General features: G+C 42.4%; 1 protein-coding gene across 2 annotated transcripts in view; it reads left to right on the top strand.

Moving 5' to 3' along the window:
- b3glcta (beta 3-glucosyltransferase a) overlaps nt 1–14,619 on the top strand; it is a 73,350-nt gene that overhangs the window by 41,618 nt on the left and 17,113 nt on the right. For both annotated transcript variants that reach the window (XM_030407671.1, XM_030407663.1), the window contains 6 exons: nt 3,986–4,062; nt 4,758–4,869; nt 6,853–6,989; nt 7,090–7,153; nt 8,108–8,239; nt 14,111–14,180. In XM_030407671.1, coding sequence (XP_030263531.1) covers nt 3,986–4,062; nt 4,758–4,869; nt 6,853–6,989; nt 7,090–7,153; nt 8,108–8,239; nt 14,111–14,180 — 592 coding nt within the window. The remainder of the gene's footprint in view (nt 1–3,985; nt 4,063–4,757; nt 4,870–6,852; nt 6,990–7,089; nt 7,154–8,107; nt 8,240–14,110; nt 14,181–14,619) is intronic.

The following is a 14,619-nucleotide window of genomic DNA, read 5'->3' as shown; positions in this document are numbered from 1 at the left end:
AGAAAACTGTGATTACTAACGTTTGAGTTTGAAGTATGAAACTCTCCAGGTCGTCGTATTTTCTTCCACCCCCACCTTTACAACCAGCCATCCAACACTTCACTCGCACCTCGAAGGCACAACAAGCTTATAATTCCACTCTTTAACAGTCTTACAGCGTGTTCCTGGGATACTGGAGGAATAACATCAAAGCCACATCACATAAGAGATTTATTTAGTCCGCAGCTGTTAAACATGTTTGATGTGCAGTATGTTGTGGTGTTTTGCCGCTGAAAGTCTTTTGAAACAGCGCCGTTATGTTTTGAAATCAATTTCCGACACGAGAACTGAAATCACTTTTGATTCTCAAGGAAGCGGGATTAAACTCTTGGACTTCATATGATTGAAAAATTGCCTCTTGAATTATTTATCGCTGTATTAGTAACTAAGTATGTGAGATTTCAGCTCAACATCAGTGATAAGATGGAGGTTTTACGGTCTGATCGCTGCACATCCGAGACGGGACACGCATGTTGTATCGCTATTTGTGTCTCGGAGCCTTTTTTCGTCCTCGGCAGATAGTTTCTGCTTTATCCCCGCCTGACTGTGATATCCGCAGATTCTCAAAGACAGGAATTTGTGTATTCCGTGTGGTGACTCGCGGTGCATGTTCCTGCAGCTTGACATTCTGCCTTCTGGGAGGGATTCGCATTACATTCATATAGTATTTTTGTCGTTTAGCCGATGCTCATATCCACAGGGACGCGCAAGTGCAACAGAATGAGATTAAACTCGGAAACCTCCAAAAGCAGCAGTGACATGCACTGTTTTTCAAATGAGTTCACATGCATCATCTGACAATTGATGAGAATGTTGCGCCATAGAGGTTTGGCTCTCATTGGCTCGCCTCGCTCGGCCATCAGAAATGTCATTGTTGAATGCGGCTCATCACTGGAGTGCCTCTGACAGGCTCTATATCCAGCCTTCCCCTCTAGCCTCTCCTCTGGTTAAAAGCATAGCTTCCTGTCCCTCCATGACAACCTGGTCTCAGTGACCCCCATCTTCTCCCAAGTCACCAAGCAATCAGTGTCCTATTCGTTGCAAGCATGTCCACACGAGCACGGGCTCTTATCTGTTGATTAGGAGTCTGCCGCCGGCTCACAATCGCCGTAAGAGAATCAGCCTCTTCTTCTGCCTCCTTTATTGTGGGAATGTCAATAGCTCTTTGAAGCAAAAGCTGTTTTTTAAGATTGCATTATTATCTGAAGTCTGCGTTGTTATTTTTTTCTATTCAACTTTTCTCTCAAGTTTAATAGAAAAGGGAGTTATTCTTTCCATATAACAGTGCTGGTGTGAATGTCAAGTAGGGAGCCGTTTGATGAAAGCCGTACGTGTCATTATTAGCTTTAAGATAAGGCTCATATTAGGGGAGAGCTAACAAACCTCGACAGGCTAATACCGTTTAATACGTGTAAACAGCGTCAGACTCATCGCCCAAACCAAACAGGCTGCCGTTAGACAGAATGACTCGGAGGAGACTGTTCCCCCTGACTTCCTGCATGATGAGTGGACCGTGCAGTAATGAACCACAGGGTCTCACGCTCCGCTGCTTTGTTTTCCTCGCAGTGTGAGACATCGGCTCACTCAGACAATCTTCACACACCTTCTCCTCTCCGTCCTCGATACAGAGAATTCTGCTGAAACAGATTCCTCTCGTTGTGAAGTGACTGTGTGCACTGTCCGTGCCCTCAGATACCCTGCGCCTGTTTCCAGTGATATTTCTGTCTTATTTCTTAGTTTAAGAACCAGCAAGAGCACAAACCCTGAAGGCAAAATGGGTTTTTGGAGGATCACACCAGTTTGTTTACAAGTTTTATCTCCTTACAGGATAAGACTGCCATTATTCTATGTTGTTCTTATTGGCAACTCTTCACGTGAAAAAGATCCGAGCCACAACACCAAAAAGCCGAGGTCAGGCTCCACAGTACCAGCTCGATAATGGTTGAACTCGAGAGATGTTGGGAGCAAGACAGAGCCAAATTTGGAATATTGGAAAGTATGATTGACAGGATGACACAACAGCTCTCCAAAAGTAGAGACAAAACATCTCAATTGCTCCCTGATGGCAGGCTGCGGTAAAGCTCATCGATCCCTCCTGCTCCATGTTGGCAGGTGGGACATGGACCAAACTTAAAACTCAAAGTACACATCCAAAAATAATTGTCATTTTAGGCAGTTCTTGTCACACTGATGTATGTTCAATAAAACTTCTGATGAGTTTGCTTTTAATTAGTATTTGATGCTATAAAAAAGGGGGTGTGACAACATGATTGACAGCTAATGATCGAGTAAGGAAGGTGTATGGGCGGGAAGTCGATACCGCCGCTCCACCACCTTCAACCACATGGATATCACCCTCTGGTCTGGAGAATTATACCAAACTAATCATGCCACTGAAGTGCAAGATCGCAGTCACCTTCTGTATTTGTGCTGCGCTGAGTGGAAGGAAGAAAAGACAAGAGCAGGTTTACTTTCACACATTAAAGTGTCTCCACATGTCAACATTCATCGTAGTTGCTGTCAGGTGGAACAGTAAAGTCAATTCCTGGCACTTTAACGATGATCGCTTGTCATGTCGTCCAGCCGGGCCCACGGCAACAATTTATGCGACAGGGATGTTCGGATGTCCGACCTGTCGATCGTAAAAAGTGAAGAAGAAAACTGCTAATAAATTAAAAGATCATTATAATCCCGCTTAGGATACATTGTAATAACTCTAGTGATCTCCCTGACAAAGTTTAATTTAATACTTGGGTTTAACCTAACTAACTAAACTAACTAAAACTAACTAAAATCCCCATCAGCCTCAGCTGTCTTTAGGGTTTATTAACAAATGTTAGCATGCTAATAGGCCAGATTAATATGTTGAAGACATAACTCTAAAAACTGTACTGTCCAAGATATGGACGGAGCTTCCAGGCCTGAAAAGTGAAGCCTTAAACTTACGTTCTTTCTAACGACCAGCAGGGGGCAGATCCACTGGTTTCAAACAAAAGTCTGATTGCATTTAAGCTTATGAGAGAATGACCCTGCTTCACACTTAATTTATTACCTCAGTGAACAGTTTTCCTCCTCGATTTATGGAATCAATCGCTAGTTTCAAGTCTTCTCCAACCCATCATGGTATTCATTTGTTAAATCATGGTCCTGTTTAGAGGTAAAAATAGACGAGTAGGTTTTAGGGCGTGGCCACATTGTGATGGACAATTCGCTACCCAGGCATGTCGGGTTCTTCCCCAACTCCAGCCTCCCATCCAAATACTTAATGGTCACTTCTGGCTAAAAAAAACCAAGATGGTGACGGCCGTCATACTTAACTCAGCATTTCAACGTTACAGTCCACAAACCAATAGGTGAGTTCACGATGGGTTTACAGTTGATCTGATAAAACATTATTCCCTCTCAGTTTTTTATCCACCAACTCTGTGGCACTCAGGAAAATGTAAATCTTTAAAAACAGCTCACAAATATGTAGTTATTTCTTTGAAAAACAAAAAGGCTAGATAATGTCTTCGTGATGTGTTTTTCCTTATAGCCGGTTTTAATTATACATTTAACAACTCTTTCTTGCTGCAGTTTAAAACACACTTGGTGCCCTAGTGAGTCTTTAAGGAAACAGCGAAAGTGTGGGGCAACAAAATAAATTACAGTGCTCATCTGTGGCACATCAGACTTGGGCAACACAGGCAGTGCTCGTAGGATACATTTACTGTTTATTTTTGTCTTTCATTGGATGTGTTGACACTTAAATGAACACAGTCTGTGTTCATTTTTGTCAGCGTTGCGCAGTTTTGCTGTGAGGTCAAGCAGCGCAGCTTCTTCCAATTTTCCCCTCGGGTTCATTCGTGCAGAAAAGTTCCTTTTTATTGTCTGTAGCCGCTTTGTGTGGCTGTTGTGCACTTAATAAACATGTCTTTATCTCTGGTTTGTGTTGTCTTTCTTGCAGAAACCACCGGTGGTTTTGCTTCTTCATAGTGTATCAGATAATGAGGGAGATTGGAGCATCCTTCCTCTGCTGCCTTAGTAAGTATCCCAGAACTCTCACAGTTGAACGAGCACGTGATTAACTGAAGATTGGAAACGGCAGAAACATTTTGTCCTCCTACAGTCGAGATTTGGAGGGTTATATTTTGGTTTTGAGGATATTTCTTTAGCCTCCTTTTAAGGCTACAGATGGCTTTGAAGCTGTTTCGAGCACAATATCTTTGATTGATTGCTCCACATTATAATAGGAGCCGTCCAAATGTGTCTATAACTGTGACAATAAGCCTATTACCGCAGTTATTCAGTGGTCTGAACAGCTTGATAATGACATTAGCTGCAGTCGGCTACATGATTGGGCCCCCTGAAAAAATCCAATATGTGCTCCATAATTGTTTTGCTGAGATGTGAAATGACATCTGAATCTGTTTTCTTCTTCCACTGTAAAGATTTAGGACGTAGATCAGAGAAAGCAGCCCATATCATTACAGAGCCGCCCTCCCTGAAAGAAGCCTTTGTGCTTGTGATGTGGGTTTTTTTTGTCTTTCAGCCCTTAAGGGAAAAAAACTGTGTGGCTGCCTTGATCTGACTGGGTCAGGAGCCTCAGTTAGATAGTTCCTCACACTGGACTGGAAAAAAAAACCGTTTTTATGTGGTGTTTATGTTCCATTTATTCTTATTTCATTATTCAGCTCCAGTTTTGATGTTACTCTCTTTTTTTTTTCGTCTTTCCACAGCTTATCGTACTCCTTCGGGAAAAACTCATCCTGGATTGTATTTCTGGAGGAGGAAACAAATGTGAGGATGCCTAAGCTCGTTCAAGTGCTCGCAAAATTTGACAAGAACAAAGTGAGTATATTTCCTCTAAACCTCCCATTTCTCTTCATCTATCTATTTTGAATTCATCAGCGAGACTACAGCTTTCTGTTTGCAGCTCCGGCTTAGCTGATCATCGCTTCAATTAAGAGATATAGTATCAGGTTGGCTCGGGCTCGGCTGCACCGAGCGCTGCCAGCTCACAGTGAAACCTGTCAGACACGTCACTCTGTTCTCTGCTGTAGACGTAATTTAAGGCCCGTCTGTCCACTCGTGAAATTACATTCTTGTATACGGGTCGATGAGGTAGGTCAAATATAAGTATTAGATAAATGCTGCAGTCATAAAATTATACTTTGGGGTCGATTTTTTTTTCCTAATCAAGCCTTCTCCATCGTTAATGTGTTTGTTTATGAATTTTGAAAATAATCCAAATATCAGCCGCATTGTTATGGTTCTTGTTGCCATGCACACTTGTTGTCAAGCATTCACAACACTAGTTCTGCTTTCAAGTGAATCGGGATCAAAAACAATGTTAATTCCACTTTGACGCCAAAGCCGACAAAAAAAACTGCTTATTTTTATCAGCCAAGGCTGAAGTTTTCTCTGGTCTGAGAGAAACTCGGCACAACAATTACGGAAACCCTTTTTATTCATCTAGGACGGTTAAGACCCTGCGTGGTATTTCAATTCCAAGTCAGAGATGGAAGTCATTATTGTGTGGATATGAACGGCCTCATCCTGAGGAAGAGACGACCCTGGATACATCACCATTCATTACTACACACCCTGAAGCACAGACGTCTCTCTCAGGCGTTACAGTAATGTGTGGTCGGCTTCATATTGTGATAAGCCAAACGAAATTAGATTTTTTTTTTTTTTTTTTTCAGGAGCGATGGTCCTTTACAGAAACTAGCAGCCACTTTTGAATAACTTTTACCAATTAGACACTGAGACGCTAATGCGTGACAGTTATTAAACTTGGTATGACGTATGATATATTTATGATGTCGATCTGTTGGCAGATATTATCCATGAAGGGGAAGAAAAGGGCGTTTCTTTCGTACCTCAGCTTGTAAATGACAATCACCGCTTAACACAAATATATGTACACGGAATATTAAAAACGCCTCCTGCTATAACACAGTGCAATTTAACAGCACCACAAACTGCAGGCACCAAACTGACCATAACATTAAATCAATACCACTCTAAACATGTGTCACAAGAACTGAACTTCGTCACCTTCATGAGGAAGATTTATAGCAGGGATGTTGGATTAGTCTGCTGTATCTTGATAACTGGCAGCCGTTCCGTTGTGTTGAACCAATTTTTGGAATATTTATGGTTGCACAGTCCTATATTCTTGAACTGTAGGACTTCCAGAAAAACCTTGCTGAAAATCAAAGCTTGGAATGTTACAAAAAAGTCTTCATAACTGACAGGAGCCTCGCTGTTTGGTTAGCTAAGTGTTCGTTAGCGTCTCATCTGCATTTTTCAACGGCCGTCACTTAACGTGAATCATGAGACAGCTAGAGATTGCTAATCTACGCTGCAGCCTCTTATTTACCGTACACAAACACCAGAGTGTGGTATCTGTCATCTCATCTGAGAGCAATAAGCATTTTTTTTATTTTGCAAAATAAAACTGTCAGAGCATTTTCTCTCAAAGTAAGATACTTTTTAACCCGAGATACATCAAGAGTTATGATGAGAGCCTTTCTGGCTACAATTTGTGGTATTTAAAAAAAAAAAAAACGTTGTTCTATAAAGAGGTCTCATTATTTCCCAGACAGTGAGGAACTTAATCACCAGAGAGAATTACAAAGATTTTCTGCCAAGTGCGGTGTCAAAACTCCCAATTTAGGCCAGATGCCCAAATGAGCCTTTTTTTTAACAGTCATTTATTACCGGTGAAAAGAAATATTAAGTGCAACCGCTTTTTTAAGTGTAACATTGTAAAAAATAAAGAGAAGTAACCTGCACTCAGCCTGTCACTTGCTCCTCATTCATCAGGAGTGGTTTCTCGGTAAGCCCCTTCACGACGAGGAGTCGACCATCATCCATCACTACGCCTTTGCCGAGAACCCCTCCGTCTTTAAGTATCCTGACTTTTCTGCCGCCTGGGCCTTAAGCATCCCCCTCGTCGTTCGGTGAGTTTGTGCAGCGAAAATTGAACCGTTCCGATCTTCTCACGACAGCATTCCCGAGGTTTGAAAGGCTGCGTGTGTGTTTTATATTTTCATATTTTAGGCTCGCAAACAAAGTGAGAGATGAGCCACTTAAGTCTGACTTCACCATTGACCTGAAACATGAGGTAAGATGACGCCACACGCCGCTCAGTTACCTTCAGGCCCATTTTGTTTGGGAAAAGTGATGATGAGGCTGCTAGTGGGTTTTTTTTAGCCATTTTCCAACAATTTTCCTGTTCGTCACACTCAAGCCACACCGACCCACTATAAGTTATTTGCACAAAGAAGAGCGAGGCATGAAATCCATCTAACCTTGAAGTGAAATCTCATTACTTTGGAGAATTGTCATGGCGCAGCGCTGAGGTTCTTATTTTTTATCACTGAAATTCAGTCGGGGAGGCATCGAGGGATTTTTTTGTTCAGTAAACACGGCGTCAGACTTATCATAGCTCAGTCTTGAAAAGTGGTTCAGTTAGAAACGGCATGTGCTCAACGCAAGAGATTTCATTATAACACTGTGTATTATCATAATGCTGTGTTTCAAATACAATTGAGAGATTTGAAGCTGTTTGTATTTTTGATGCACTCGACGAACGTGCACTCTCAACCTCGCGCAGGCGAAAATGAACATCACAGATGTGCAAAAACACAGACGGACTGCACGAATCCTCAACGTCGATCAGCCGATGACCTCCAGGCCACAAGTCACAAAAACATCACAGTTTACAGTTTCTGTAGATCCTGATTATTTGGGGCAGTCCTCATAACGTATTCTTTTACTGTAACGTCTCGATCTCCCCCCTGTAGAATAGTTAAACTAAATCCTAGATTTGCTGAGGTACAGCAAAACTCCACCAGCTCTCAGTTTCTCCTCCTCTGTCGTGCCCCTTTTATCTCTTTTGTTAGCGAGCTTTAATATTGAATATGTTCTCTCGAGTTTAGTTGTGGGAACAAAATTGCGGTATTTACTATAAACGGAAACATCGCCTCCGTTAAGCTTCTGATAAAACATTAATGTGTGAAAGATTGCATCTCGACTGTAGCTTGTAAACTCCAAAGATCAATGTGTGTTATTGCAGGTCGCCTTGTATATCTGGGACAACGGGAACGGTCCACATCTCACTGCTGTTCCTGAGCTGTGCACCGAGCTAGACGACTCTCCTCAGTCCCTCAGCCGCTGTGCTACCTCCCTCAGCGAGCCTCCACTGTGTGTGAGTATCTGCCTCAATGTGATCATCCTCACTTTGCCCGGGGGGAACGGTAAAGCAGACCAAAATTAAACAACAGAGTAAAGCAGAAGCAATTCACAGTGAGGCTGTGGCCACTTCTGTGATGATCTACAATGATCTCTCAGGTCACGCGAAAGCAGCAGCTGGTTGCAGCACAACCTTCATACGCCATGAGATACAACAGTGTGCATCAACCTAAAGGGACAGACGTTTGGGTTTGTTTTACTAAATTTATTTTAGACTTTAGAAATACTCCTCCATTGCAAAGCAACACCCTTTTGAGTCCTCTCAGAGTCTGGAGTTACTTCTGACAGTTATTTCATCTAGATATGTTCAAGTCTGTCCGTCTCCAACACTGACTCAGTGTGAACCTGCACTGACATTACAAGTGTTTTGGCTCTTCTCTTTTTTTTAACATATCCGTAACGAGGGAAATCAAAATTCACATTGATAACTAACCAGCTCTCAATTTTTCCTTCTCCTTTATCCGCTTAATCTCTTATGTCAGCCATCGTGCACACATAATAATCAGGGTTTTGTTACATGAGCATAATTCTGCATATTTTGGGATGGATTTGAAGTAAAGCACATGCGTCTAAAGTACTTTTCACACTGCATATTCTTCTCCCAGGGCGATCCTTGACCCTGAGTCAAGAGTCAAGAGTTGACTCTTTTCACATACATTATTTACACAAGGTTAACCTAAGCCCAGGGCTGTGTGCTTCAAACTGCATTTTTACCAGCTACGGGTTAAATGTCTGAACACGCAGCTAATGTTTATTATCTAGCACGAGGCATTACTGCTCTTGTTTAATTTAGCCCTGTGTTCAGTCTCTTTTCAAGGCATAACACTGCAAAAACTCAGAGAGCCAGCAAGTCCTCGGGAAGAGTCGGCGTTAGCCAGTTTTGAAATATGCAAAGATTGTGCCAGGATAGCTTTTTGCACTGCAGTTAGCTGACAGCTACAAGCATTCTTAGAATCTTCTTGTCCTCAGACTAAAGGCCCGATCAGACAGAAGGCAGTCTTTTTGCAATGAGAAGCATCTTTTTACAGTTGTTTTCTATCGCCAGTAAGCTGCTAACTTACCCCGGGTACATCACGTTTTCCGATGCCAGGCATGGCTGCCGTGTTAAGCAGGAGCGCTCTCACCGCCTCATGTTGAAAAAACTCGAACTTGGAGCAGAAAAGTGCCTGACATCATTTTCAAACTCTTCACACGTTATCCTGAAATCGATATAATAATAGGCTTTGAACTGACCATTACCCACAGTGAGATCCTCAACCTGTTGGTGGTTCTCCCTGTGATCTCTCCTCGGATCTTCGATTCCCTGTGTTCAGTTCAGAGAACAGCTTCTCATCCTAAATCAGAGCCAGAGCCTTTTTTTTATTGTTTTTTTTGCTGCAGATGTTTTTTATTTATTTACAAGGCAGATAACTATCGAACTAGGAAGTTAAGTACTTTAGGCTAGCCAACATAAAAGGGACAGATCTGCGAAGTTACGCCTTCATGCTAAGAACAGGTGATTCAGTGGTTGCCTAGCAATATTTTAAAAGAAAATCTACTGCACTGCTCTTTTATTTTGTGTGTTTCGGCAAGAAAAAGACGGTGCACGCCGAGCCCTGATCAGCCCTAAGGAAGCAGTTAGCCCAGGTTTAAACCAAAGGGTGTTGCATCAGCCGATTCCTTAGGAGGGTTAGCCTAGAGTTTATGGGGATAACCCCTGAATATCAACTAAACACGGGAATTAAAAAGTTGAAGTAAACAGAGTAACTGTGCGTTGTTCTCGAATGTAAAAAACATAGGAGAAACACGGTGTAAATCTTGCAGCCCTGGGTTGTAGGTTAACCCAGGGGTAACAATTTGTGTGTGACAGGGGGCAAAGTCATCTCGGGGTCACCTCTTAGCTCAGGGCTCACAACGTGAATAGTATGAAAGCTTTCTTGACCTGGGGCGAAGACGGATCTAGGACTGGTTGTTGCCGCGGGCCAAGTGCAGTGTGAGAAGTGTGATTGTTGCCCCTGAATTAAAACCGGCTGTGTTGTTTCTCAGATAATGTGGAGCACAAGTGTGAGAAATGTGCTTAATTAAATGACACTAAGTGGAGTAACAGCACTCAAACTGGTGCTACACTGCAATAATACCAATCTGATGAATATCTCTCTTCTCTTGTTGTAAAACGAAGGCTCTATTATAAAATAACTATTGATCTTCTGTAATTGATCTCATGTAGTTACCTATTATGGTAGATGATACAGAAAAAATTATATTACAGTCTGTTTTATGTGCATGAGTGAAATATCTAGGAGGCAGGCGGTGTCTACAGATGAACCTGCAGGAAGCAATTGGCAACGTTTTAAGGCCATACTGTTGCATTGTGGGAGCGTCTGTGCGTGGGTGTGACGCCTTAATTGGTTGACAAAGTAAAATCAGAGCAGTGTCACGTAGAGAGAACACTTTGAGTCTGATTAAATCCTGATTGCTGGTCGATTGCCAGCGTTATGTGTTATTTTTCGGACCGCGTCGGCGTGTTGAATTATTAGCATGCTCTGCCGAACAATACCTGGTATGTAATGTTTGCTCAAGCAGAAAGAAGTTTGTTTTTCTGAACCGATGAGCAGGGTCGTCCAACCTTTAACCAGCAGTTGTCGACCCTGCGTGCGGCCTGAAGCGATCAATAACGTTGAGAGGAAGCGATGTGTGTGTGCGACTGTGTGTGTGAGGTGAATTTGGGATGCAGCTGAAAGTGTCCCAGTTATGTTTTTCTCCCCTCTTAGTTTTGACGGGAAAAATCTCAATCTTAGCTTTTCATTCGTGAGTCGGATCACAACCCTGCGCGTTCAGTCGGTAGATTGTTCTACATGTTCGTCGCCGTCTGAACCGTCAGATTTATATCAGTGTGGTCTTTAACCTCCCTCTCGACGAAAAATCGCTACGCTCATAAAACTGCAGTCATTTGACCAGCAACAACCGGAGCAGCCAGCCGAGAAACGCGAAGGTTACGGGTTTAATAAGTATTCAGGGAGAAGTTTTCCATTCAGTGCAAACACGAGGGGACGTATCGCAATCCGCCGGTGGTCAAAACGGTTGCAAGACAAATTGCCAGGCGGGGACCACAGCAGCGCTCGGCTGCACTGTCAACGAGGAATCAAGAGCCTCAAGAGGCAGATTCAAGGAGGCGAAGGACGATGATCAACAAAGTGGCCACGGCGGCAAAACACGTCCTTTTTATTTGAGGCAATAAACTTGTTGTGGAGTTGCTCCTCTCTGCATGTCGGACATTTGAGGACAGACGCTCAAATGAGTAAAACAGACGAAACAGAAGACAAAGAACACCGCGGAGACGAGTGTGAGGGAGCAGCAAGGCTAATAATAAAAATGTATTCCGAGCCATCTTGAGGTTTTCGGGGTCAACAAAGAGCGAGCGCGCTCACACGCTCGGCCCCGTCTGTCTGTCTGTCTGACTGTTTCGGGTTTCACTAGTGCTGAAATGATTTGTCAAAAACGTATCACTCATTCATTATTCATCAAGCAACCTAAATATGCTTGTTCCCAATTCTCAAATATGAAAGAGCTTTCTTTCTTTCTTTCTTTCTTTCTTTCTTTCTTTTATATCATTATGAATGTAATACGTTTTGTTTTTTGGACTGTTTGATTAAAAAAGCTATTTCAGACACGACTGTGGCTTCTCTCGAGATTGTGATGAACATTTTTTCACTATTTTCTGCCATTAAAGCGGCTGTAAGAACAGTTGTTCAAACAGTGTGACAATGTAAAAAGGGGTTACTGGTAAAGATGAGCCGACGGATAAATACCACCTGAGCCTGCAGCTCCCCCTCGGCTTTGTAAAGCTGTGTAGTGAGTTTTCAGCTCATTGTTTGGCTTCACTGTTTTGGTTCACTCTCGCTGCTCTCATGCCATAATTTTCTGCTGAAAACCTCTTACACCCCCTCTGTACACTACCTGCTCAGCACCTAATAGCAAAACAGACACACTCACTGACCAGGGCCACGGCAGCTGCTGGATTCCAAAAATCTAACAGTCACAAAAATAGTAAAACAGCATTTACAAAATTCAAACAATAGACATTTTATAAGGTAAGTATTACATAGGGAAAAATACTGACATTCAACCTCTCTCTCTCTCATCCGCACGCACAACACACACATCTTATGCTCATCTGGAACATCTTCCGGCTGGTTAGTGCCTTCGTGGCAGTCGTATCCTCGGGGGGCTGATTTTCCCTGCACCGTCTTTCTAAAATGGATGTGGCATTTTCGACTATTTGCCGTCTTTTATGGCTTCCAATCTTAGGTTTGTAGTCTGAATAATGAAACTATTAGTTCTCTCACTGGCATCGTGTTGACGACGTACCGAACAGGACATTGTCTGGCTCGTCTTCTCTGGCTTGGAGAGCGAAAATAGCACAAAAAGAAAAAAAAAGAGTCAGTTTTAGCCTCACATTCATCAGGTGGAGATGGAAACACAAGTCCATCACTGCTGAATCTGTAAATAAACATCTGTTTGCTCACAATTTTGTCGTATCAACTTAAAGGAAATGTATTATGCTCATTTTCAGGTTCATAATTTGAGTTGTAGAATGGGTTTACATGCTTTAATGTAAAAAAAAACACACATTTCCTCGTACTGTCTAGTCCTGCAGCACTTTATTCCCCCTTTGTCTGACGCACTTACTTTTCGCGTCTGTGTCTTTAAGGCCCCCCTTCTGAATACCCAGTCTGCTCTGATTGGTCGGCTCACACACGCCTGAGCCAGCACCGCTCACTGTGTCTCTGGCCGACTGTTGTGTTTTTAGCTTCCAGTCAGATTCACTTCTGCTGTGAATATAGGCAAAATGTATGCACATGTGTGTCGTGGTGATGTGCTGTGATGTCAGGAAGACACAGAATTAAGGCAGGACTACTGATGAGGCGTTTTAGGAGCTTCAGGAGCTTCAGCAGTGTTATCTGTGCAAGAGATTTTGTTTTTTTCAACTTTTGAGACCTTTTACACGCACAGGAATCTATAAAAACACACTGAAGAAGCGGAAAACACAAAAAAAGCATAAAAACTCTCGTGTTCGTGCACAGCTTGTTTCCACTTCACCCGAGGGGCCAAAACAAAATCAGTTCTTGCAGGATTAAACAATTCATTGGGAAAAAATGTATCCTAATTTGTGAATTATTGTTCCAGCTTTTGTTGTCGGTGTGACGTCCAGGTTCGAACATAGCACCAGAGAACGTCACCGTCACACTATCACATCCTGTCTAAACGTGTTGTGTTGTGATGGTTTTTGCAGCCGCTGTAACATTTTAATGGAGCGCACACTCTTAATGCATTCTGTCTGTTGTTGATTTAGTGAATCTTTCTGTGTGATTGTTGGAGCACAAGAAAATAATTACTTCAGCCTTCCATTTTTTTGCGCTGACTGTCGTTATAAGGGGACGCACACAGAGATGTTCCATTTTCATTTATTATCCGGTCTCACTTGTTGCTCGTCTTTTTTTTTTTTTATCTCCGAGGCTTTTAAATTTGCCGAACGCACACCTCATTCAGTCCTGAACATTTCGAATGTGCTGCAGTGTTATCAGCTGCTGTGTGTCTTTCATTTCAGAAGGAGAGCCAGAGGGGCCAAATGATCTCAGACCATTAGCAGAAATATCCATTTCTAATTTTACTTTGAAGATAACAACTCCCACTGATCACTCTGACACTTAATATCGCCTGGAAAACTCCATCTCATCCATTTGTCCGCATCTAATATAGATTCGGTTTTAATTACGATGATTTATGATTTATGCCGTGTGATCCTGCGAGCGTCTCTTTGATTCATGTCTCCTGTTTTCATCAAAAGGGGGAGCCTGTAAATAAAGAAGATATATTTGTTGCTGTGAAGACGTGTAGGAAGTTTCACAGTGAAAGAGGTGAGTCACACTCCCACTCTTACAGAATCTGCCAAAGATGCACAATTTCATTTTGAGTGCCAAATGCTTCTTTTTCTCCTCTTGTTTTCTCGCCACGGATTCTTTTTTTTTTTTTTTTTGTACCTTTGACACGTGTGAGTGGATAAGAGCTTTACCTGATTATCACGATAAAGTCTTTCTCCGGATAATTCTGTCGTCTTGTCAGAAAAGGATTTAATGGCATCGTGTCAAAAAAAAAAAAAAAACTACCTTCAAAGTAGTTTGCTAACTCCCACTCGATGCCGGAAATGTTAAATCATCCAACAATAACGCGGATGTTAACAGAAATCACTTACTGGTGCTTAGCGGGTTTCATTCGCAAACTCAGCTTGACACAAAGCATGTCCTGTAAATCCACTTCTCTTTTTAACCTGATGAATACGAAGCAGGGTTCAGTCAA

The sequence above is a fragment of the Sparus aurata genome, chromosome 2, assembly GCF_900880675.1.
Source record: "Sparus aurata chromosome 2, fSpaAur1.1, whole genome shotgun sequence".
Lineage (NCBI taxonomy): Eukaryota > Metazoa > Chordata > Actinopteri > Spariformes > Sparidae > Sparus > Sparus aurata.
The sequence above is the reverse complement of the archived record's forward strand: the minus strand, read 5'-3'. Positions and strand labels throughout refer to the sequence as shown.